Consider the following 27,435-nt stretch of genomic DNA (forward strand, 5'->3'; position numbering starts at 1 on the left):
TAGTTTAAAGCTAATTGTACACCTATACTTCTCCAACATGTCTCTTAACAGTCAGAGAAACAGCTGAAGTTTGATACTGGCTTCTATCACAAAAACCTTATGCTGAAAAATTAAAAATCTGCTACTTTTATTTGTATGGGCCAAAGACCCAACAGGCAAATTCTTAGTTTTGTTTATATAATGTCTGAATAAAATCTGTCATACGCCCACCTATTTCATTTACACCTCCACCTACAGAAAAACTTAAACTTTCAAGCTAAAAGTCCTCAGCAACATTCACCTCAACCCATCTTTATTGGTAAGGTCTCATTGACCTGGCTGGTGGGTGGACCACACGCTCCTGATATTGGCAGAAATGGGACTGTCCTAATGGTGCCTTGCAAAATGCTTCACAGATAGAAAATGGAACACGGCTGCAAGCAGGTTTTGCAGCTGCAGCACCAAGAGCTGGCAGCTCTCTCTGAGCAGCAATGCAACATGTGAAGATGATCATAAAAGTGGAACCTAGCTCCTTGCAGGTCTCTGTGCTCTTTGTGCGTTGCCTACAGAACGAGGGCTCCCACGAATGTGCTGAAGAAGCTGCTGCTTACTGCTCAATGACTGTGTATGTCCTCTTACAACAACTTTGCTTCAGAGTCATTTGGGACATTTGCACTGATTCAACAAGTATGTTTTTCATATTTTTCAGAATATTAGAATTTAAACTTGAATAAACAGCAGATTTTTTTTCCACACAATGTAAAGTTTCTGTTAAATTTTCAAAGAGCTTTAGTCATTCATTCTAACAAGCAAGGCATGAAATTGGAAGGATGCAGTCTGAAAATGTAGCTTAAGCTTACACCCAATAGTGACTGAAACTTTGAAAATGTTTTCCAATAGTTCATGGAAAGGCAGGCTTTGTATCTGAGTCATGAATGGAGCAAAGCAAAGGTGCTTCACAGCCTTAAGAACAGCAGGAAATGGAATATAATAGCATTAGCTCTACTGCTTCGCTTCTTCAGGAAACAACAGTAAATCTACTTCACATGTTGCATTTGTTTTTAAATAACATCATTATGTAACTTATATCTATTTTTTAACATGCTCTCATGGCAGGAATGAATGAAACCATATCAGCTGCATTCCCAAAATGCAGGCCTTTCTGTTTAAAATAATTTTATTCCTGTTTATGTTAAATTTCACACAGTGCTTAAAAGAATATGTCACTAATTGCAAATACAGTACGTCCCACTATCTGTAAACAGCTGATCTTAATTTGAGGTCTGAGCTCTGTCAGAAGAAGATAATTTGGTAGTCCTCCAAGTCACAAATACTTTGGTCAAGAGGTCAGTATAATTACACTATTATTTAAATGTTTCATTACAGACTGAGTAGTATTTTTCATTCTCCCAGCAGATACTGCTGAGCTGCTCACTGTAGCACTAATTCACCATCACTCATCAGTGGAACTGGCTGGACTTGCAAGAAGTGCATTCTGCATGGCTTACAGGGAATGTAGGAATTCTGTTCTCTTTCATGAGCAAAGATAGGCTATTAAGAGCACATTTTTTTCCTAGGTGTTCTTTCCTAGCACTTTACACCTGTCCTATAACATATAATGGACACTACAGATCTAAAACCACACACTGTATTTGTTAAATTCATATAACTAGAATCTTAAAACTTATTTACCAAGAAATGATGACTGGTACACAACAGAGTATCTCAGGCTTGATTATTCTTGTACTAAAAATGTCCCTAACTCTGCTCTGACAGACAGCACAAATGGGCCTCTGGAAGGATACAAACTACAGTCAGAGATTAGGGAAAAAAGCATGCTTTTTCAGTTATCAGTTTTTGCAGGTATTCTGTTTAGTCAGTTTTTTTTTTTTTTTTCCCTCAAGGATTAGACATTTCAACCCTTTTGTTCTCATGTGCATGAAGAGGAATTCCTCTAATCCATAAGAATTTGGATTTACATTTGTAGAAGCCCTTACAGCCAGCAGTATCTTAGAAGAACTTTTCACTTTAAAAGTAGTCAGACTACAGTGAATTAGAAGCCCTTAGAAAATGTAAGAGATCTTCCACTAAAGATCTTTACATACCAACTTCAAAAGATAGGTACTTCCTCTTTTATAAAAGGTATATTCTTCTGTTTAATAATGTTTTCTCATTTTGTCCAGTTGAGGATGCCACTGTTCAAACATATCATGGCTAGAAAAAAGTCAGAAGTTTGAAAACTAGAAGTTGAGTAGAAATGTCTTTCACCTTCCATGGCAGCACAGAGTAGAGCATGCTTTTTCTTTGAAGTTTGCCATTGGACTATGAGAAGAAGCAATAATGAAGCAGCAGCTGTGAAATAAATATTCTAGGGATACCAAGTGGTCAATGAAGGACTGCTGGTACTTACTTAAAAGGAACCCGTGAAACTGCATTCAGGTTGGTGGGAGAAGTCACTGCTTGAAGAATATGTTCAAGGGCCATCAGTCCTCCTGCAGCCCGAAATGCTATTTGATCTGCTGTGTTCTAGACAAACACAAACACAGAAGAAAACCAATAGAAATTAATAAAATTCCTGAATATGACAGATGACTGGAAGACAATTGTCCTGAGTTTTCATGTCAGTGTAGGAAATCCTAAATACATGTATTTATCATGTTGAGCACTTCTGAAAAAGAGCAGTGAAATGCCTGTGCACAGGCAAGAGTATTCTTCGGAAGGTGCAGGAGTTGAAATTCCCACTTTACTTTTTCAAAGACAACACATACCTACCACATACTATATAAAGATAACACTTATTAATGAATACCATAAGAATTTTCAGTAATGACATAATGTTTTAGGACTTTTAATGAAGTTAATCTTTACCTGTTGCTGTTATCTTTGTAGCTACACTTTAATGCTTTTCATATGTTTTAATGAATATAGTCAGTCTCTAGATGGGTATTTCCTCTTTCTTACAAACTTTTCTGAAAGGAGACAACCTCCAAACTTGTTCCCTGACTTGTTCTACGTGTGCATAAAATCACTTAGGCAGATCACATGAAAACGTGAGTGCCATGAGTGCGCTGATGATACCAGGTTTCATATTTCACAGCATGTGGACCCCGCAAATTCCGTCCTTGCTCTGGAAGAAAGCCTGACAGCATCACCTAGCAGAGTGTTATTTTATCCCTTTAGTTTTGTACAGTATTTTGCTAAAACACAAGTATACTTTGCAAAGCACAAATCTACATTGTAAAGAACTTCCTTTACTACTAGCTTTCTATCAAGCTGAAGTGAGTTTGTAATTTCTCACGGTTTAGTATCATTCAGCTTTAATCCCTATTATTCTCCTCTCTAGATTACTTAATCAGCATTTTGACATTTAGCTATCATGGAAATAAACCCCTGAGTACACTCATGAAAGGGGTGGGGGCAGGATTCGGGACTTAAATAAAATTAAGAAACACAAACTGGCAGCAAAGCTGGGAAGGATCCGTGAGCAAACTGTTCACCACACTTACAAAGGTCTGTAAAACTGCCACCCAATGATTAGGAGCACGCTATTGATCTCACTGGCTTTTGGCATGCTATCAAACATATTTATCTCCAAGGGTTCTTTCTGGATGGAGAAACCCAAGAGCTTTTAGCCCATTTATTGTAACACAATGCCGACTACAGAAATAGCTGCTGGCACACGGTGCTTGTGAGTATGTGCCAGTACATATGCACCACGCAGGCACCCTTCTGCCAACAGCCCCCACTGCAGGGACAGCTCCTCCGCCTGGCCTCGGGTCAGCACAGGTGATGGGAACTGCTGGGAAAGCATGCCCCAGCCACAAAGGAGCAGAGCGTCACTTGAATATTGCATCACTGATGTTTTCAGAGTGAATGGTGTGTGACTGTGCCATCTGGGAAAACAGTGAAAAATGCACAGGCAACCCCTCAGCTACCCACAATACGAGGCCTCAGGTAGAAGACGAGCTGTGTGTAAGGAAAGAACAGTATTAAATCACCCCATGGCTGAAAAATATTGCCATACTTTCCTGAAATATAGCAGCCAAATAAAACCAACATGTTTTTGAGATGTCTGAATTAATTTCTACTTGAGATGGTTTTCAAATTTTGAAGTATTTACATATTTATCTGAAGAAATCTTTCTTAAAGCATAACCATGTGAGAGCAGGGTATCTTATTCAATTTGTTTCTTTCTAAAATTAACCTACATCCTTCAAAATATGATCCAAATTCACTTAATGTTCTGTAGTGCTAAATCTTTACATTAGCTGATATGCAGTAAAACATTAGAAGTAGGCTGAGGCATACAAGTTACTCAAAGCCCTTGCTCAATAATATTCTTCTTTAAATTGTATGCAGAAACCCAAACCTGTTACTAATTGATGCTCACTTATTATTCTCTGTTGCTTTGTATTACCCACTGACCTGTATGAATAAATCAAAGATTTCAGTGTGTCTAAATGAAAGACCCATTTGGGTAATTACAACTTTTATTTTCGTAGCACCAAAAGCACCGAGCAGATCAGGCACCACACGAATATGAAAAATGACAGATCCTGTCAGGAGATAACGTTAACTCCCTCCCTGGAAGAGTACAAACCAGCATGGCACATTTTTGCTGCCTTAGAGAATCCTCCAGACTTCTAACCTAGTCTCTTGAATTACGTAGCTAGATGCTTATGAAAACTGTTCCATAATTTCACTACAGAAACTGTTCCTTCAGAGTAGCTGCACAGTTAGATCGCGAAGCTTATTCAGCAAAGGCAGTCAATGCAATGAGGTTCACGTGTTGTAGGAAAAATATTTAAGTTTGGTTTTCAGACAGTGAAACTGCTTTGCTTTGCTCACGCATACTTTCACAAATATGTAACTATTTTAAACAACATTTTCAGACAATCTGATTGCAAGTATAAAAGGATTTCAAAACTCTAAAGCTACCTTGTCATGCAGGAGAGCAGGGGTAAACGAACATGTAGAGAAAAAAAAATGATTATTACTGTTATCTAAGCATTTCTGAACAGAGAGAGGAGAAGGCACAAAAGCCATACAGATGCCCCCTAAATTTGTCTTAATCATTACAAAAATAGCATTGGAGATGTAGTCCTCAGAACAGATGACGCTTCACTCAAAATACAAGAAAAAAGAAGTCTTGTTTTCTTTGCTTTTCAGAAGTCTGCATCATTGTAAAATACAGTAGTCTTGTTTGTACAGGAGGAGAGCCAACACAGCCAATGTGATATTAAGTGTGCATTTGTGATTTTTGGACTACTATATACTTGTCATTTAGAGCACATGTTAACTAACTTCAACACAGCAGTGTATGAATCATGTACCTCTTCAGGAGAATGTAGGCACACTAATGCACAAGTGGCAAACTGAACAGAAATGACAATAAACCATGTAACAATGTTAAGGATTAATTATGAGCTAAGCATTTTAATAAACTTTTAAAATTAATCTTTTCTTTTTTAAATCATGACAAACACTCAGAAAAGCTCCCTGCACACTCCCACCAAGTGTGGCTGATTTACCTGTTACAACACCTTAATGGATTTGAATTCCTCTTTTCTCCTCTCGAATGGCTTGAGTGACAACTGACTAATAGGATTACAGGCTCCATTCCAATAATACAGCTCAGCAACATGCCAGCAAAAAATGACAGCCTAAACCTGAATTACATGGCCTGGGAATCCATCCAATTATTAACTAAAGTAACTGTTATTACCTAACCTAATCAAAGGAGAAGCAGCTGTTAATCTTTGGTGGCCTCCAGTGTAGTAGCGGTCAGACTGGATGAACTGTCTTTGTACTTGACTCCTCTACAGACAATAATTACGTCCTTTGTGATCAAGGAAGGGCTTCCTGGCCTTCCAGACAGAGGCAGCAGATGGGGAACAACTGTCTGTGTGTTCATTAGCAAGACAGGGTGGATTTTATCAGGGTTTGGCACCTTCAGAAGCACCACTTACTCAATGATACCAGTAGATTAGGCAAAGTCAAGAACTAGCAGGCCAAATACAGAGCTCAGAAAAACGGTTTCATCTCATCATCTGACATTTCACAAAGAAAAATAAACACAGCAAAACCAAGTCATTAACACATATGCCTCACAATATCCAATTACTCTGCTCAGATACACAGGCAGCAGAAATACGTGAAAGGGCCAGTAGTGTTGTTACTTTGCTGGGGTTTGCTTCATTTGTTGAGGTAGCTAGATAATATAACTGTATGCCTTCAAAATAAAAATCAAAACAGGAGAAACGTCTTTGAGTTATTTATAAAAGTATACTAAGTAACACAGACTGAAGTAAAGCAAGCATCAATTAGTAATGCTTTTGATGCCTACCATAGAATATTCCAGGGCAGAATAAAAGCCAAAACTGCTACCCTGCTCTGCTGCTCCTGCTTTACACAGGCCATCGGACAAACTGTAAGGTTTGTCAAACAAGCTTGGAGGCCATAGGAGCATGCCTCAATGTGAGACACCATGGAAATACAATCTAGTGTATGTCAAGGAAAGTAAAAATTTGACACGATCACCGCATGGAAGCACTTGAATGGGAAGATCATTTCTGATAATGCATAGTTAGAGCTGGTATTTAGAAGTCAAGACTGGATGAATTCAGGTAAGAAAGTGATTTTTTTAATGCCTAGAGTAATTAACGACTACCATAATATACTTAGGATATAGTCGACACTCAATCATTTGAAGTTTTTAAATCAAACCTGATTATCTCCTAGAAAAATATGATCCCAGTTAAATCATAATTTATTAATTTGGTGCAAGAGTTATTGGGTGAAATCCAATGTCCTATACCAAAGTACTCACTTCCATACATTTATCCTGTTAAAGTACTTGTATTATTTAATACACAGAGAAGAATCAGAAATAATGCAGACCTTTAACATCCAAAATGATTTCATGCCAGCTTTAGCATCTCTCTTCCATGTAACTTCACTTCAGTTTGAATATCAGCACTTGTATTGGAAATCTTTTCAAACTACCTTTAAAAATACTTCTGTGCAAACCACCCCATAGACAGGCATCCATAATCAATATTCTGATGTTGATAAAAAACATTTTCCTTCCTCATCCAAAAGAACTCATTCTGCTAGTCCCACTCTGTATGTCTGAATAAAAAACTAATCTGAAAAGATGTTTTGAAGAGACCTCAGGAACTAAAGCCATTGAGATGGAAAATATTTGTGAATGAAACCCAAGTATTTTGAAACTTTGATTTCTATTTCTGAAAGAACACACTGAACTTGTGTGACTATTCTGCACTTGTTAAACTGTTTACTGAAGGAAGAAGTAAAAACTAATTAGCAAAATGTAGTTGAAAACCATCTTCAGAGTGTTCTTCTTTCGTTTTCTCGGGTGTTTGAAAATTCTTAAATGCCAGGGGCTAAGAAATACAGTTCAAAGCTGCCTCCGAAAAGAAGCCGGATAACTGAATCCTGGGCTGGATCAACCCCCTTTTTTTTTCCTCCTCTTTTTAAATAAATGCATCATTATATCTACAAGCACATACAAAATCACAGATACGCTAGTCAGCATAGAAAATCTACACTCCTATTAGTCTTACCAAATACACTTTTTCCTGGAGGAATCACTGGAGAGAACATAGCAAAATAATATTTTCTACTAAAATACTCTATTTTGTTTTCTGTAATAATTCTGTCTAGTGAAGTCAGTACTATACTAGTATAATAATTCCCTGTTCTGCCTGAAAAATCTTAAACTGGTTTTCAAAATGGGTGATTCGACCTACAGCACAATTTCAGGCACTGCATATCAGTAGGAAAATGTAAATCTGAAACTAGGTGCGGGATTCAAGTACGAGACAGGACTGGCTTAGTATCATCTATGTACCATTATGGGGAGGCATTCATTCGCATTAACAGGCATTTGTGTCAACTCCCCCTTCATGAATTGCTTACATATTAAGGCACCCAAGCTCCTTAGGTAATTCTACGTAAGGCCACAGAAAAGAGGGCTTGAGTAATGCTCCTATGCACAAACAAAGGGCAGAGCTAGCTGATTCAGAAGCCTTAAAGATAAAGCAACTCCTCCAATTTCTGTGTTTGCATTCCAAAACAAGTGATTTCAGCGCCTTCATCTAGGTAAGGATGCTTACCTAGTATCTGCTTAGATCCTGAGATGGTAGGCAGGTAAATCTGTGGTACCTTGGTACCTCCCCGCAGGATGTTTGGTACTTCCACACTCCCCTGTAGAGCTTACCCTGAAGCCTCTAAGCCATTTGGATAACACTGTTTTGATGGTGACTTTTTTTTCCCTTTTCTTTTGTTTTCTTTATTAACAAAGCTGTATTAACTGCAATTACCCATATTTAGCATAAAGGAAGAAGAACACATAGGTACAACGAGAAGAAAGGCTGAAAAGAACAGCTGTTGCTACACAACTGAAATATGACAATAAAAACAAAGCTTTCTTTGTTTTCAAATTAAATGAAAAGTTCAAAAAAGGTCATTTACTACTATACTTTCTATAAGCGCATTATGATTGGCATATTTTGCAAGCTACTTAAAAATCAGTCTAGGTCTGTTCTGAAGTCTGTCTTGCAAACACTAAATGTCATGTGCTTATAAATTTAACTTCTGCCTATGCACATTCTTTAATTCATACTTCTGTTTCCAGATGTTGTTCCATAGTATAAGGTAAACCATACTGAGTAGGGCTCCTTTTTGAATTACTGCATTATCCTATTGAGGAAGATGAACCTTATTCCAACAATCTTCCAAGTTCTGTGGTTTCTTTTCAGTTCAACAGTAAAACCACAGAGAGGCACTCTATTAATGACTGTGTTGATGTTGAGGACAGGGCCGTTGCAATCCTGTTTGTGAACTTCCACAACCCAGTGAAAGCCATAAAGCAAAGACAGGTGAAGGTAAACCAGTGAACTCCACATCATCTGTTTAGCTGCTTTCACTCATTCTAAGGAGTCTAAGCAGAAATAGGCAATATTGTTTGTGAAAATAAGATGTCCTTATAAATATTAAGACAACACTGAGCATTACAGCACTTGTGCTTATTAAAAATAAAAATGTTTACTCTATTTATAAATAACTGGACACCCAATGAGTGTATCAATTCAAAGAAAAGCAAGGATAAAGGTTCAGCCAGGAACAACTGCTCCTAGATCTCTATGGATGACTCAATTAGCTAGGACCATTTTGACAGCTCCCAAACAAATATACTAAGAGCACCACTTATGTGATCTTCTCCTGCTCTCTCCCAGGAATTTTTTGGACAAGAAATTGTCCTGTGAATAGAAATGTTGCATATCTCTTGCATGATCGATTCATTCCTAAATCCCTATTGCTAACATTTCATTATTGAAAACTTTTGGCCACAGGAAAGCAGCAGTGACTTCAGCTGAACTATGAAAACCAGTGCAATCCAGCAAAACTAGAGATATTAAAATTATGTGGGAGAAGATACAAAGAGGGAGCTACGGTTATTTGTTTGAAGACCTGCATGGCAGTCAAAAACTCTTGAATTCTAAACACAGCTTTCACGCTGATTGCCTTTGGTACTCTCTTGTAACTCCTTGGACTATTTGCCCGTTACCCCACCCATACAACAGTAATAGAAGACTGCTGTGTAGATAAAAAACATGGGCTTGCGAAGTATTTCAAATGAGAACACACAACAAAAGGCATCTCTAGGTGATATGGTTTCAAATCAGAAGTGGAATTTTAAAAATATTGAACATGCGTGTTAACATATACCAGAGGACTAAACGAAATAAAACCTTCAGTTCTTCAAAAAATGTAAAAACAAAGAAAATAATTACTTTAGCCATGATCTCTATCTAAATTGACACCTGCTCATTAGCAGAAATGCCTAGGGCATGTTCTTACCACTGAATGCTCACTGCTGTGCCTGCACTCAGAGCTAGCACTGGTACAGCTGCATGGATGCCACTACCACAGGCGGACAGATTGGGTGCAGGAAAACACAGTATGAAGAAAATAATTAACTGTGGTTATTTACTCTGATTTTGTGATACTAAAACAGATCTCTTGTCCTGCAAATGCTTAATGAAGAAGTGACTTTGCATGTGTTGGAACATTCTGATACAAATGGACGCACAAGAAAAAAGAGCACCAGACCGGACAGCAGAAGACCCCAACTAGTACAGCGTTAAGTGCCATGGAAGCTAACAACATCTAACTGCATACCACAGATTCAGAAATCAACACAGCAGTTTTCAGTAACGCACTGTGCAGAGTAAGTTACCCTCCCAATAATCTTGGAATAACAACACTGCAGAGCTTATCTGTGAACTGAACTTGCCTTGTAATACCATTTCCAGCAAACAAGTTAAAAAATAGTCTGTGGCTGACCTCTAGTAACAAGTTCCTATTTATATGTTCATCTTGAGAAAAAGGTTAATCCACAGATTACAGAAACTCCGGGCAAACAAATTATTGATGATATAAAGCTGCCTGGTCCAACTTGCACGAGGCAACACACATCTGACCTATTGACTTCTTCCTGGCAGTGACAAGGAATGTCTGCTTGGGCAGAAAATGCTGTCCCAAGAGCTCCTCCTGTGTTTGCACGCAGCCTGCTCTTTGAACAACAGCCACTGGGGTATTGCTATCCTGCCCACCGCCACCACCGCTGGTCGGATGAGGTGACGTTTCTGCAACTAGGAGTAGTTTGCACCACACGGAGTTACGATGGCTGATGCAGTGCAATACACCATACTCCAGACTCTGCACATTGCAGAACCTTTTCACACCATGTGCTTCTGGCAACATGCATCACTGACGCTCAGGGCTGAATATTCATTCACACATAAAAAGCTCCTAACCTCCCAATTAAAGGCTTTAAAGTGCTGAATTCGTTTTGAGTAGGGTTACTTAGATCTCAGGTTTTCCATCAGTTATATCCATTTGATCAGATGTTGAGTTCACGCTCTGAACTCAGTATTCTGTATTTTTCTAAGGACAGCTTTAGCCTTGATTTACACTTCGAGCAGAGGAAGCATAAATACAGAATTCCCTGTTATGTTCTGTGTTCGCAAAATTACTAGATTTTTGTGGTAAAATACAGAGATCCAAGGGCCTGAATTCTAGTTTTAGCTGGTTAAAAAAAGACTTGTGTTTAAGTTTTAAAATTCTATGCACTTCATAAACTTTGGATTTTGACTTTAAATCATTTTTAAACTGCTGTAATTCAGCTTTAAATTTGATTAATGACTTCCCTTCCCCAGACATCACAGCAGGCTGAAACTGGCTACTGCAGGAGTATCTGAAGTTGAATACAACTTGTTGAATACAACTTATATTCCATGGGCCACAGGCACACACATCCTGCAAAACAGGGGGCAAGACAAAGCTTATCGACTGCGCTGCCTCCTGTCCCTCACCCCAATCCCTGCCAGCTGGCTGATTTAAGGAAGGTATTTTGTATCTTAAAGAAGATACAAATAAAAGGTAAATATCCTCTCTGTCAAACACCAGCAGCCAGACACTTGCACTTTTCCCATAAAGGACCTTCCAGGCCCATGAGAAAGAGCTAAGTCCACTTGCTGATTTCACACAGTAAAATTAAAGGTGGCAACTCTCGGTGCTTTCTTCTTCCTCACTGGTATAAATACAAGGAGCAAGGAACTTGCCCTTTATGCTCAGCAATTGCTGTCACTGTGATTCTGGTGAATGCCTTTAGGGCAGAAAGTAGGACTCTACTGATACATAGCTACAGAAAAAAACATTTAAGTCTCATACAAATCAGAATAAATATGCCTCTTTCAGAGCCATTACGACTAACATTAACTTAGTGTGATCTCCTGGATCAGATCACCACAATTTTCTATCTTAATTTGGTGTCCATCATACCAAGGTAGAACGAGGCCAATAAAGGTGTTGGCTTCTCTATCCTATGGCACCACAAAATAATCTGAAATATTCCCCAAATTTATCCTCATTTCATTTTTTGAAATTTGTAGTTCGCCACTTGCTACAAACACAGTATTTTTTCAAACGTAAAAGAACTTGATTTTTATATTCCAACAGAAAATATTCAAATTATTCCAACAATGTCAGCTTCTGAAAACACTATCTAAGGAAAATATTTGGATATTATGACTATGATACAATTATGAACTTTATGACGCATAAAACAAAGCTATTACAGATATTACAGATATTTGACCCGCACTGTTAGTTTTTATTGAAAATAAGAAATAAATGTAATCCAATCTTCTAACAGAACATATAAGTTTAGCTAAAATGAAGCTTAAAGTTTTACTTCTGATTACCTTTAAAAATAAGAATAGCAATTGCTTTCGTTAAGAACAAAGTCCCAGAATTTGGATGAAAGCAAAGAAAAATTAAGATAGCATTTATTTTTCAAACATTGTGGCCACTAAATGCCCACTGCCCAGTGTAAAAGAAGGCTTTTTGCTGTAAGCTGCGGATCACAATCTTTGTATGGCTGCGAGCCAAAAGACACATATCACATCCTTGAGCAAAGGCAGAAGGTTACAACATGACAGCATCAATGGCCCCACAGGGCCCCGCTGCAGCGCTGGCGGAGGAGTGGGCACGGGGCTGGAGTCAGGGCACATCTTGTCCCAGTGCCTTGCGTGGGCCATGCCGGGGTCAGTGCGGCTGTAGCCCTGTGGCACCGGCCTGGCACAAGGGCACGGGAAACTGCCACTTGGGTACCAGAGGCTGGCTGCCCCTCACCCGCACTAGGCAGTAGCCTCAGGTGTACATCACTCAGCTACAAGCCTATGTGACTGCAGCTGTGTGACACTTTGTTTTTCATTTTTATTATGAACACTGTGCACGTCAATATTTTTTTTTCATATGAACACCCTATAAAGCTGGCTGCACGTTTAAGTCCCGACAGACTACCTACTATTTACCTGAGTAAACATTCCACACATCGAAACCAGGATGCCTGCTGCTATAAGGAGCTGAGTGGGAAACGAAGATGTGCAATTTCTAAGCCCACTTTCGCAGTGCCACGGGACTGGCTGGAGCTGCTGGCAGAAAGGCCGAGGTGTGCTCTAATGACAGGAGTACCCCAACTGAATGACACCGGGGCTGGTTTGTCCCGTACAAGTGTCAACAATGCCTGAGTTCCTGTTCTGACGATAGCCATAATGAAATTCATTGCACTTTGAAAATTAATGGGCAAAGCAATTTAGCAGGTAACACCTCTGGCCCTGTAAGTCACTTCAGTATTAACCAGATTGATCTCTCATATAACCATTTTTTCTTCCAAACCAGAATTTGACTTCTAAATAGAGCTGTGTTACTTGTAAGGATGAAGGGGACGCGCCGTTGTTTCTGCCCGTAGTGTCCTCTAGTGGGGAAACGGGAGATAGTAAGGAAACGGGAAAACAAAGCTTCTCGTCACAGAGGGTGTCCCTTCAAGGAAAAAACAAATTCCTCTCAATCACAAACACACCTATAGAAGTCTAGCATTTTGACTGAGCTTTTCATTACTATAATAATGTACAAATGTCAAAGTTTAAGTAACTTTTGAAAGCTTCAGTCAGACTGAGAAATTATGTAGTTGTGAGGCTGTTTACAGAAACTAGCTGAGGTGCATTTCTTGTGCTCACACACCGCTGTGCCTCTGTGTGCACATGTACACAGATGTGAGACCACAAAATACCGATGGTGGGGTACAAGCTGGGTTACATCATATGCCATGACTTAGGCAGAATCCCCGCACCAGTCATTTTCACCCTTTCTCACATGCAATGTCCTATGATGCTCTGAGTCACCAATTTTTGCCACCATCTTATTACCAGCTGACCCTTCAATGCTTCAAAAGCAAGAATTATTAATTCTGAAGAAATTAATGAGTCATTGCTTCCGCTTCTAACACTGCTGCTTTCTTCAGAGATAATCATCATCCTTGTCCCTAAGTAGTCTAACCAAGCTAAATTAAACCAGGATCACTCATTTTTAGATAATAAAAATAGGTTTAAAATTTGCTACTTCTATTTCATAATGAATAAAACTTTCAAGTGTGAATTAGAAGTGAAACAGCAAGCTATGACTTGCACACTCTAAAGCTAGGCTGATTTTTCTGAACACAATCTAGCATAAAATATGCTACCTTGTTATGTTACTTTTTCTTAGCTCAGCAATTCTAAATTCCTTCAAGAGTTTGGTATCAAATCACAGTATCTTTTCTAGTATTCATTCAGTGATTATGTGGAGCAATGATGCCATATCCAGTTAAAATATAATCAATAGTAAGTTAATAAAAGCCTAAACGTACATCATTGCCTTTTCAGCTGGTCCAGAATACTTCTGAAAAATAAAATTCAGCTGTTAAATTCCATGTCTTTCAGTCCTTTTGGATGGCTACACTACTCTGCTAAACTAGAAATAGGCAGCTACCTAGGCGCTTGAGCCAGCTTCACAAACTATTGCAGCATCAGAACCAAATGTGTAAGAGATGGGGAATCACAATTCTTACTGCGTTCTTATATGGTATCCTAAGTACGTAACATTTTTTAATATTTGCTTCTAAAATCTGTTTGTCTGCATATATGCATTTTACACACACACAGGAACAATTTTAAATTTTCGTGGAGGATTTTAAAGAAATTTATCGCAAATGGTACAAAAGCTTGCACATGTTCCACTTAACATTGCCAAAGAGTTGATACATGGAGCTAAAACAGTTTTTAATCTTACTGTTTAAGTTTCTGGTGATTCGGTTTCTGTTATCAGGAGGTGGGGGTGGGGAAGGACTATCTGGACAGACAAGTCAATGTGCCTTCCAGAAACTGGCCTATGAACCTTTACACTGGCTATGGTCACCATACCCAGTGGGCCTGACAGTTTAGAGAACAAATCATAAATAGGCACCCTTACTGTGCTGCTAAGGCCAGCCATTTCTGACAATCTTTACAATGGCATAAACACTGTCTCCCTATAGTCCCCTTGTATTTGAAAGTTACGACAAACATTTTCCTGAAATGTAAATAACTGACATCATGACTGCTGAAAAAGGAAGATAAAAAATCTATCTAAAAACTGCAAAAACAACAACATTGCCTGGCACTAAGCAAACCATTAATGGTCACCAAGAGAGCACGTTTTAGAAGTTACAAGCATTGAAAACCTTTTTTTAAAAAAATAAAAGTATTGAAACAATGAAACAATTGCTAGCTTAGATTCACACATTTTTGAGTTAAAAATTACAGCTTTTCTTAAGTGAATGCTTTTCTTTCCCTGAAATCCCTTCTCAGGATGAGAATTATTCCATCTTAATAAAAATAAATACCTTGAAACTTAGCCTACTGAAAAGCAGCTACTGTTAGAATTGTGCCAAGAGAGCTGACGAGTAAGTATAAGCACCATGAATGTGGCTCCATTTGTTATAAGCCTCCTCTTCTATCCAATTCAGTTCAGTTTTAGTCCTGTACTTTAATAACCTAATTTGCAGTATTTTTTAATGTGCCTAGGAAACCTGAAGGAAACTGGGACACACCTATCCTCAAAACAGCACAAAATCCTAATAATTTTATAAACATCAGAACCAGGGAAATCTTGCTTGTTAAGGCCTTGTGTCTAGTGAACAGTGTGAGCTTCAGCTTTATCATTTGCTTAGGCTGGGACATTTATAAAACCCCTGTCCTTCCCCTGTAGCTCTCTCTTCAGCAGCACATCTGTAGGATGCTCCCTGTCAAATCACTTAAGTTAGTATACATTGTATAACTTGCATTGTGATAAATACCTTTTTTCAAACTTGTGGTCTGATGAGAAACATGAAAAAACCTGCAGTTAAGCAGATTAACTGTTGCACTTGAATTCCAAAAATCCTGAGGTTCCCATTGTGATCATACCGAAACCGTGTATGTCATATTCCCAGTCAGGAGGACGTGAGATATATTAACAGCTTGTCTCGATGTCACATATACATATTGAACACATTTAACAGCAGTGATTTAACTGCAGTGTTTTAGCTGCAGCTGAGCCAGGTGAAAAGGCTGCTGCCCTTGGCTGCTTGTCACCGTGCTCCTTCCTGAACGCAGCATCCAGCCGCAGTCCTCACAACAGTGAAGTGCATCAGCTGCGGTACCATATATGTTTTAAAGTAGGGCTTTTAAAAACTGTATCAAAACAAACTAACCAAAATAAATCCCACCAAACAACACAAAACTAAAAACAAATTACAGAGAATTTTAGGGAAGCGATGTGTCAGCAGGTCTAGAAAGACCATCTGAGTGAGCGGCAGTCACCTCTGACCCAGGTCAGGTTCATACCCTTAGAAATATACGTACTGCAGGCAGCGGAACACACAATATTCACACAGCAGAAAATAGTGGGTTTGTTTGTTTGTTGTTTTTAAATCAGTAAAAATCACCTCTGTACACTGAAGAAAATTGATAATATTAACATTAGCAGCTTAATATCGTATCTGTGGTCACACTAATAGTGTACACTGATTTCAATCTGCTTGTTTCTGAATTCCCTATTACAGGACATTTCTGTACGAATGCTCAAGTCAAACTTGAGCAGTTAATCCTGGGTTCCCTGCGTATCTGAAACACTGCTGCCCTTGGTAATGGAAAGCTTAGTTCTCTTGAAGAATGGTCATGTATAAACTCTGAAGCAGAAAAAACTGTGGCAGGAACTGTTTAGTCCTGCAGTTCTGCCTTCTTTAAGAGGCTACATGAGTTTTTGTTGGCCGTGTTTTTTTTGTTTGTTTTTTGTTTTTAAAGCAAAGGCCCATTCTTAGGAGAATTTAAGATCTGATAACATTCAGTTTAAGATCTTGAAGAGTCCCAAATGACAATTTGCCAAGGCCATGGCTTTTTGGTAACATTTGCACACATTATGCTATTGTGTTTGTGTGCATGTTTTTTGTTTGTTTGCTTTGTTTTGGTGTGTGTGTGTTTAATATTTTTTAACAAAGTAGAGGTGAAAGAGAATACAGCTTCCTTTCAGGATTTCTGCCAGGAAGGATGAGAGACTGCACAAAACCCAAAGACTGCCTTCCAGTAACCTAGAGCACAACCCAATCAAAGCCTTAACACAGTCTATGTCAGATAGGTCCAGGGGCAGCCTACTAAGCACATGCAACGCCATCCAGCTTTGTACCTCCAGACTGATGTCACCAGCAGAAGCAAGGATGCATTCCAAAGGGACATTGGGCAGGAATCTGTTTAAAAGTGGAACAACACTGTGCTTTATGACTTTATAGCAGTGTCTATGTTGATTTAATTAAAAAGGACGTGTGAACCACAGGCTGCGTGCAACTAATGGCCATACTTCTTGTCAGATCCTCAGAACCTGTACTTTAACAATCTGAGCATCGAGAGGATATGCTGATGTCCCTTTAAACTAGGAACAAACTCTTCCTGCTGTACTGATATTTTGCTCTTGGTAAAACAAATCTTTATTTCCCCGCTGATACAGCATACACTTTTTTCAGTCAATGTAAGCTACTAACAAAAGAAAAATTAAATGTTTCTGAGTATGACTGAAAAGGTGTGTTTTTTTCTTTTTTGAATCAATTTTATTGGACAATACTTGTGCATAACTTTTTCTGAGTCTGAAGAATTTCTAGTAAGTGGCAAGGATCTATTGTTGTTAACTCCGTCCTCCCTTAGGGCAATTCAACCCAGGCCATTAGCAAGGGTAAATCACTGTTATCAGCTCACACACACTGACAGCTTGTGCGGTTCCCACTCCCTCATTCCTCCCCCTACATTATGGTATATTTTTATGCTCTCCAGGGAAATTCAATTAACAGTGTCAGTCTCCTCCTCTCAAGTCAATGACTGACACCATCAAGATTCTTTTCACCGCCCATTGACATGTAAGATGTGTCTGCTGATTTCTTGACTCACAAGTTAACAAGAGAATTACTATCCACTTCTATAAATGACTACGTACGATCTGTGCCGTAAACACAGTGACAGCTATTGCAATCAATCTTTCTTGACCTTATCGATTAGGACACTCAGATGTAATAAGACTTCTCCAGTGGTAGAATAATGATTTGAGGGTAAAAATCCAAATCAACAATGAAATGATGTATGCCTATCACCAAATTTACCTTTTATTTCCCAACTGCAGGCTCAACAAGCAGTAACATTATGAACAATTGATGATTACCACTTAGCTGCAATTCATGTCTTATTTAAAAGAATCCCAGGAAACTGAGATTAACAATTACAGTTTTCTGTAATTACTTCAATAACTTCACAAATAGATAAATCTTTTTAGAGACCTCATGCAACAATACATTTTCTGTATTTTGAAATAAATATGAAATTAATATTTCAGTAATTAACAAACACTGCACAGTTGGCAAGTGTGGCAAGTCTTTCAAAAGTGCTATTAAACTTGATCAGCAACTCAAAGTAATTAAAAAAACACACAGGAGAACAGTATCCCAGGCACTGTTCAGCATTTTGAAGTATATGTTGTTAGAAGCTGTGTTTCACACTGAGTAAGCTGCGAAAATCTTCAAGCATGGCACTTACCTTTACAGAAACTACCTCTGAACCACAATGATGAAACCCCCTCCTCAGATTTTTAGTAACTTGGTTTCTCTCAGTACTAATTTTCAGGATATCATGATCACAGGTATGAAAGAGAGGTCTTTTCTAAGGGTCAATGAGAGAACAAAATAACCTTCCTTTGGAAAACTCAAATACAGAGGTTCTAACGGTGTAAAAAGTTGTATTACGAGACAAACCACTGTGCCAGCAGGCCAACCACACTGAAATAATAATAAAAATGAAAATTCTATGCTCTCAATTAAAAAATTCAGCATTTTACCTTAAAGCAAGCCAGGCTTTATAAGCACAGCACTTAAGAGAAAATTCAAACCATAAAAACATACGATATATTCACATAATACCTCAACTCCATACCTCCACTGAAGACCAACCCCAAAAAACAGGCTTAGCAGTATTCTGGGAAAGCACAACAGGTTTGTGATGTGGGACCTTCCTGAATTTCTGGTTGAGGAGAACGGACACTACCAGGAACAGCTGAGGTAAACACCGTCAAATTGCTGAGGGACCTTTCTGCGTACTCTAACCAAGCACATTTACAGAAGAGTGAGGGAGCTCTCATTCCTCCTGACATTACACTGCCAACTCCTGTCTAAAAAGCACCCCCAGAGCTTTTCAGCTCTTTGGTGCTGGAGGACATGGAAGGAATCTTAAGACTCAGTTCTGTGAAAACTTGCTAATTGGAGTGCAGAGTTAAAAGACTTCTAAAAGTGTAATTACATGGCTCAAACCATTAACAACATCCAGTGAAATATTTAGTACTAAGATGACTATTTAGCAGTCCTTTCATTCGTTCAGCTGCAAAAGCATCCTGAGGACAACAGGCAGAAGGACAAATTAAAGTACAACAGATCAGACAAATCACTTGTAAAATATTTAGCCAGCTAGGTAAAAGCTTATTTATAATATAGTAATTGTATTTACAATAAACGTTATTAAACATATAAAATTAAACCATGATAGCCTGAATGTAACGATGGTCTTATTTAAAAATAGCATTAGGCCAGATCCGTACTTTCAGTTAAATCAACCTACCAACTAATGTCAACTTCTGTGCAACTCTTACACGGTGAATAAGTAAAAAGATCTCCTTCTTACTCTTACCTGACCACTTTCCTCCCATGGGTGAAGTGCAAGCCATTGCAGCTGTAGGAAGCAAGATGAGAACAGAAAAAACACAACTAGCCAGTCTGGGTTGCAGCCAGACTCAAAATATCTTCGAAATACCACAGCAAAAGCTGGTCTAATCTGTGCTGGGGCTCCTGGCAGAACAGAACTGGCCTCTTAATTAGAAAGTTCAAAATCTTCCACTGCTTCCTTTGGTTGTACCAAGAGGACAAATGGCACAGGATAAACAAGTATTTATCCTCACTTTATCAGCCTTCCTCTGCTCCTAAGTGCAACTCCAGTTATTAACATAGGTTGGCATGTGTTAGCACAAACTGGGAAATGAACAGCACACACTTTATTTTACAGGAATATGACTTTTACATTACATGCATGTTTTTACTAACCTTTAAACTTCAGTAAACGTAAAACAAAGGAGTATTTGCCACAATCTAATGTAAAAAAGTTAAGCTTCATGATATCCGCCACAGAAACGTTCAAGCTTGAATCAGCTTTTACACTTTTAGAAATACAGAATCACTTATCTGGTCTCATAAAATTAGCTTAAATTCTATTTAAATCAGACAGTTTTCTAAAATAGAGAATACAACTGGAAAACATTCCATGTCAAATCCACTTGTTTAAATGTTGTTTACTTGTGGTAGAAGCAAAGACTTATCTAAAGTTAATAATAGATCAGAAATGATGTCAACAGAAATCCCACGTAAACAGACTAGAAATTTCATACAAGCCTGTTGTTGTTTGATGTAAAAAATGATATTCATCTTCTACTAGTAACTAGAACACGTAATTCTGCATATGCATCAAGCTCATAGTAAGAGTCTTGAACCTACCTGCTGAAAAAAGTGGGGATTTGGGAAAGAAAAAAAGGGAACTTGCACTGTTTTTCTCTCCAAAGCCTCCTTGTCATAAATTTAAACATTTAAATAAAAAATTGAATCCTGAAGTACTAACTTCTGGTAACACAGGAATTACAATACATATTTATAATTACTGTGTTTTATTAGATAACTTCTTAAAATTAGTAACAAATGCATTAATTAATGCACAATGCTAGAAATAGAGTTCTCTCTTATGAACAGAGTTCTCTGTTCATTTAGACAGTTGAACTCCCTGCAGGAGAACTCCTTTCAGATACACTCTGTAACTTCCAAGCTTCTACTGTAGTAGTCATTAGTATTCATCAATACACATCTAAAACACTCCCAAATCCAAATTGATATTGAGGGCAATACAGTTTATAGATTAATCACATCAGACAGTAATAGTCACAATACCTCTTTTTCCAGAATACGAGAGATCTCTCCTAAAGTCCGGTCCAGTGCAGAAACCTTGTTGTTTGCCAACAAACCGCTATCCTGCATCTGGAGATGCTTGAAAAGGTCTTTTGCTAATCGCTGTAACCTTCAACATGAAACAAAAAGCAAAGAGCAGTTAAAGCAAAGAAAAAGTCTCTAAATCATAGGAAATTTCATCTTTGTAATGATATTCCAGTAGATACCTTTCAACAAAACAACAACGAAATTGGTGTAAAAATATCTATACTGAACAGCAACTAAAATGTGCAACACAGCAAGTAGGCACTGTCAGCTTTGAGTGTCTATGACTTTCCACCATCTGCTTTTTTAGGGAAATGATATGGAAATAATGTGAACAGTATAGCCATAAAGGCAATTCTTTATTAGTCCTATGTTTACTTATTTCATTGCTTATTTCATTTACTTATTTCATTTCAAACAAGTTAATTTCCCTATTATCCCTCCACAGTTTATCCTGCTAGTTTTTGTCAAGGAATCACAAAATGGTTTCGGTTGGAAGGGACCTTCAATCAAGATCACCTACTTCCACCTCCCTGCCAGTAAATAATTTATTCCTAATATCTAATCTAAAACTACCCTTTTTTAGTTTAAAACAATTACTTCTTGTCCTATCACTATACTCCCTGACAAAGAGTCCCTCCCCACCTTTCCCATTGGCGAAGTCATCTTACTTTTCAATATGCTTTCAATATGCCCTTTTCCTCCATTGCTCGATTCTTCCCGCCCGCTTATCTGAGTAGTTCCCTCTTGAGACGAGTAAGAGAAACAGAACAGCAGACTACTTGGCTAATTTCTTATAGGCATCATAAAAGAAATAGCTCTTCAGGTTTATTTGAACAAGTGAAAACTAGTGACTCTGCAGGCTACCTTGGAAAGGGCATTCCATTAATGAGGGTCAGTAATGAAGCCAAAACTCAGAGGTGGGAGAGACCACACACACATGGATTCGGACTCATTTCAATTTTACATATCTACCTCTGGGCTATTCACCTATGCTTTCTTGCTAGGCAGTGAAACAATACACAGTTTCAAGGCACCGCTCATCTCCTCCTGGAGTGTAAAATAAAGCACACTCAGTGCATCCTTCCTTGCCCTGAATGCAAAATCAGTAACTAGCTCGCATGTAGACTTCTACATCTGTAGAGGCATTAGAGGCAGGTGATAAAAATGTTAAACAGGGTCCCTTACCACAGGATTATGAGAAGCAGTGAGGAAGTATCGGTCAGTACTTGACATGTATTTGCAAGCCACTGTCTTATTACTACTGGCTGCTCTGCTGTGCTTGCTGGACCTTTAGTTTGAGCTACTAGAACAATTTGTACTGGAAGTGGGAAGAAGCTGGTAACTGAGGAGCATGAGAGGAAGAAATACTGTCGTGACTAGAAGTAAATACAGACCTGCAGGAAGGATATCAATGTTTATCATAAAAGGGAAGATCATCAGCGTGAAAGGGCCAGAAAGCAGTCAAAGTGACAACAGAGTAACGGGAAAAAAAAAAAAAAAAAAAAAAAAGATTGCCTTAACTGTTCTCCTAGAGGTGAGACAGGAGACAGAATGGCTGGAGAATGAACCACAGAAGTCATGTGTTTAAAAAATAAAATAAAATAAAAAATATAGAACATTCATTTGGAATGAGACCTGAACAGAGAGTTTCTACTTAATCAGTGGGAAAGAGGTAATCTGTATCTTTTCTTTAAAGAAATTAAGTGATTTGTAAGAAACTTTCAAGAGACACTGGAAATACAGATGTTTTGAAAGTACAAATAAAAATGATTTGCAGAATTTTGTATTTTGGACTTATCATCATCTGGTCAGCTGAGTCCACTAATATTCAGCCTGTGGATTTTTCTATGACAAGAAAAATAAAGGGGTACTAAGGCCAACAAGATTTTCTGCACGGTTGTTTCCTCTGTGGAAAATGAAGTTGGAAGACACACTCTGTCTAACACAGTAAACCAGGAGCTAAAATGGGAAAGAAAATTAAAAGCCAAATAACTGCAGGACTTTGACAATAAATCAGATGACCGCTAACGCTGCTGAGCTTAAGGAGTGGATTGTAGCACTGATGAAAAACTCAATTGCTGCAGTGCAGAAAGACGACCTAGAAGCTAGGTATTTCAGGTATTCTTGTGGGGTTTAAAATAGCTATTTTCTTGGCAATATCCTGGTGCATTAAACAAAAATAAAGATGACTTCCTTTGGAAACATCTACCCAAATTCTATGATTAAAGCATTTATAAACAACAAAAAAAAACAACACACTATATTGTGTGCAACTCCATGACAGAAGATGGCAAGACAGGTTTCCATTTGCTCCATTTAACATCAGAGGAATGGAATTCAACCAGGATTAAGCACAGAGGCTAAAGAAAGGGACTTTTCCTAATCTTAGTATTACAGAGAAAATAAAAACCCTCTCCTACATGACAAGTCTGAAACCTCTTCTGATGAGACAGAAAAGATGTTTCATCAGCCATCAGCATACAAAATGTGTAAGTTTGATCAAGGCAGGCATTACTAAAAAGGACTCGAATAAAAAATAATCGTGTTACATTGCCTTGTCTGTTGACATGTTCCCTTTTTCTTCAGTCTCAAAAAGAGCTTTCATACATACTGAAATTCCTGTCTTTCCTCATGCACCAGTGGTCACATATTGTTGTGATAACCAATAAATACTTCATTTTGCATCACACTGAAGTTCATGTTAGAAAAGTGAGAACATATATATCCTCTTTTGCCAAATAATGCTTTGTTAATTTCTCACGCATTTCTCTTTTCTCCCAATTAAGGTACTACCTTAAATCAGTTTCTTCTTCTGGAACAATCTTAACAGAACTGGCAGTCCTGAGCACTAATAATAAACTACTTAATTACTGAAACATCCCTTCTTCCCAGATGCTGCATTGAATTTTTCTCTTACACCCACCCCAAGTCTAAGGTAAACCACACAGTTTAAAGTAAAAATATCTAGATTTCTTAAATGATTTTATATGCACATTTTTGAAAACCTATCTAATCAATGAAGTAGAACTGATCAGGTTCTTGATGTTTTCTTTGCTGAAAACCTTTTACCAAAAGACAAACTTTGTTTTCAGCATCGAAATAAGAAACACGAAGAACAACATTTCCAGTTGTGCCGCATTAAAGAATTACTTCTTACATCTTCATATCGTACTGTAGGTTGGTCTTCTGCCAAAAAAGGGTAGAGTATACTACATGATCATATGGGGAAGAGATGGGAAATAAAAAGCCCTCCTCCCACTGAGTGAGTCTTGGAGGAATTATTTTAATTTAATATCCTTTACATTGACCTCTTGGCAGCATCACAGAGAAATAAGAATTATTTTCTTTAAGACTGTTTCAAAGGACTAGAAATCTATGCAAGATGACTTGTACTTGGATATAGAATTAATCATTGCCACAAACAGATCTGGAAAGAGAACACCCTTTGTTCATATAGTAGATTAATAAATACATCACAGTATCAACACCTGCTTCAAGGACTATGAGGAAATATTGTTGAGTCCAAATCCAAACAGTCTGAAAACTTAATTGTCACTCCATCTCAGAATTTGCATTCCTCCGAGGCTTAATGTGCCATGGAGGGAACAACAAGTAAGTGAAAATTTATTTGGCTAAATAAAAGGAAAGTTAACATTTCTGACTAAAACATTTATGATCTAAAATTATTTACATCCCACTAATTTAAACATTAGCATTTCCTCCAAAGAGATAATTCAGAACGTAGAAGAAATATCCTAAAAGACATAAGGCACAGATTGGTTTTAGAATGTTACACTCTGATAAGTAAATAGCATGTCCAGCAAATACAAATACATGATCGGGTCTTTTTGCACTGCAAATAGGAAAATGACTGATAGTCAAATTAAAGGTTTATTGAAAAAATATGTAAATAAAAACAAAACAAAGTATTGTAAAATTAAGGGTTTGGTTTTAGCATAGGCTAAATATTTCTAGCAGGCTTAATATATTTTATAGACTAAAGGAAAAAGATCTCTGTCAATATTTATAGGTCACATTTAATCTCCAAATAAAACCACAACCACCAAACCACCTTGAAATAGTAACATCAATGTATTTCAGCACTTCCACATTTAAATCCATGACTTCTTGGCTGTGTGCTGAACGTATGCCCGGAAGGATCAGTACAAGTGGCAGAGACTGGTTACTCCTCCTGTGCGCTCCTGCTGAGGGCGGCCAGATGCCAGCTGGACACACAGCCCCAATTCTTGCCCGTGCAGCGCATGCCTGGAGAGAACTGAAAAAGTCTGTGGCAGTTCCTGCCCAGCCTAAAACCAAGTTATGCTGTATCCTCCTAAAGCAACGTACAGCCCTGCACTATTCTGTACTACCCCTGCAGCAAAGTAACATACTCAGTGGCACACCTGACACATTCTAATCACTTTAGGAATGCAACGGAAAACACCGCTCTACTTAACAACGTAGCTAGATGCCTAACTATGCAGCTTTGTACATCTTCATTAGTCTCAGAAGTGGAAGCTACCTGAAAACTGATGGCAAAAATGCTCAAAAGGTTTTCTGAATTAATGTTATTTGGTGTAAGAATGCTCCAGCAATTCTTTGAAAATAACACCTACCGTCCAACCAGAGAACAGATATTTATCTTTGTTTGAATTTAACTGAATTTTATTTTATTTATACTTCAGCTCTTCTATACATCATACAGCTGTTTAAAAACAAATTTTGCACAAATATTTCCAGCTTCAGACATTTTTCCCCACTAATCAGTATTGTGGTATAATATTTTATAATTGACTTAACTGCAAACCGGCCTTCTACACCAAGAAAACCTACAAGGTCCATTGGTCCATTTGTTTTGTGAACACACTGATATACTGCACAAAAAAAAAAAAAAAAAAGAACTGTGTCATTGAAGGCATTTCTCTTTGAGGCTCTGCAAGAACAAACTCCACACTACATTCCTGACTCCTCTTTTTGTATTGCAGACCTTTCTCAGAATAGTGGTTCTTTCAGACCATCTGAACTGCCCCTTTTTGTAGTTTTAAAAAAAGAGGAAGTAAAAAAACACATGAAAAAACAACAACAATAACAACACAAAACAATTCATTTGTGAATGAGAGGAAAAAGTGGCTGAAGTATTAGATTAGGGAGGTTATATTTTTATTTTAAAAAATCCTACAATCCTGCTAACTTCCTTTAGGCAATCTTTCATTACCTTGTTTTCCCTGCTTGTATTTACGGATGACATTTATGCTTTCCTACCTGCAGACTGTTTTAACACTCAAACATATAGCTTTTGGAATAATAGATATTAAATAAATGTAACCAACACTCTTACTTTACAAAAGCTTTTTCCTTCCCTTTTAAAAACCTGCTCTGATGGCACCAAAGGATGCTGCAAACAGAAAGAGCCATCGCCCATGCGAGTTTTGATGGGCTAACTTTGCGGACTAGACAGTAAATAATTACCTTCAGATCAGTTCCCAGAGAATTCAAATCAATACCACAAATGCATCAAGTGTCCACTGGCTTTTATAAAACAACTGAAGTGCAACCAACGACCAACCAGCTAATGAACAGTTAAAAAAGGCCAGGGAGCAATGGAATGACCATTCTGAAATGAGAATGAGAGCAGCACTTCTCCTTGAAAGGGCTTTCTACGGGAGATTGGTCAGAGAGCAAGACACCAAGCAAGTAAAGCAGCATTTGGATCTATTTTTCCACATTAAGGGAGGCAATTTTTTGGATAGTTACTGAATAGAAAAAAAACAAAACAAAGGAAAACACAAAACAGTTTCAGGCAACTTCCAAAACTGTTTCTAGAAAAGAAACACTTAAATCCTTTTACAACACCCCTCAAGAACCAGTAGATTCAGTACTCAAACTGGAAAAGGCACACATACCATGTCTACCAAAGCAAGATAAACATTCTCTGCTTTTGATATTTGTATTATCTGTGAGGTTTAGAAAGCACTTGAATCACTGCTTCCTCAGTGAATGTTTTTATAAGCCCGCAAACCATACACTAACAAGAACTACTGAAACAATCTAGGAGCTGCAGCAGGAAATCAGTGGTCTCATAATATTAAGGTGGCTTAATCTTAAAGGTGATCTAAAAAGGCTTTTTACCTGCCAAAGACTAATTCTGGGTTCTGTCTTTCTTCTTTAACAACTGACATGACTAACAACTAAAATCAGATAAAATGCATTCCATAAATGGTTTTAGTTGTTTACAAAGACATAATCGGGATAGGAGGAGTTAAAGAAACGTGACATTAGCAAGGAAACTTACCAGAAAGTTGTATTTAATGATCTCATTCTAAAATTCATTTGTTTCTGTTAAGAGAACAAACACATCTACCAACCATGTCATGTTTTAAATGGAATTTTAAAAAAGAGTTTATTCAATTTTAAGCTTAGTCCACTGATAAAAAGTTGTTTCTTTGTACACTGGTAGACTTCCACCA

General features: G+C 37.9%; 1 protein-coding gene across 4 annotated transcripts in view; it reads right to left on the bottom strand.

Annotated features, from left to right (window-relative positions):
- Positions 1-27,435, bottom strand: part of SCAPER (S-phase cyclin A associated protein in the ER) — a 163,784-nt gene that overhangs the window by 54,448 nt on the left and 81,901 nt on the right. For all 4 annotated transcript variants that reach the window (XM_035335866.1, XM_035335865.1, XM_035335867.1 and 1 more), the window contains 2 exons: positions 20,924-21,050; positions 2,390-2,505 (listed from right to left, as the gene is read on the bottom strand). In XM_035335866.1, coding sequence (XP_035191757.1) covers positions 2,390-2,505; positions 20,924-21,050 — 243 coding nt within the window. The remainder of the gene's footprint in view (positions 1-2,389; positions 2,506-20,923; positions 21,051-27,435) is intronic.

This window comes from Oxyura jamaicensis, chromosome 10 (assembly GCF_011077185.1).
Source record: "Oxyura jamaicensis isolate SHBP4307 breed ruddy duck chromosome 10, BPBGC_Ojam_1.0, whole genome shotgun sequence".
NCBI lineage: Eukaryota > Metazoa > Chordata > Aves > Anseriformes > Anatidae > Oxyura > Oxyura jamaicensis.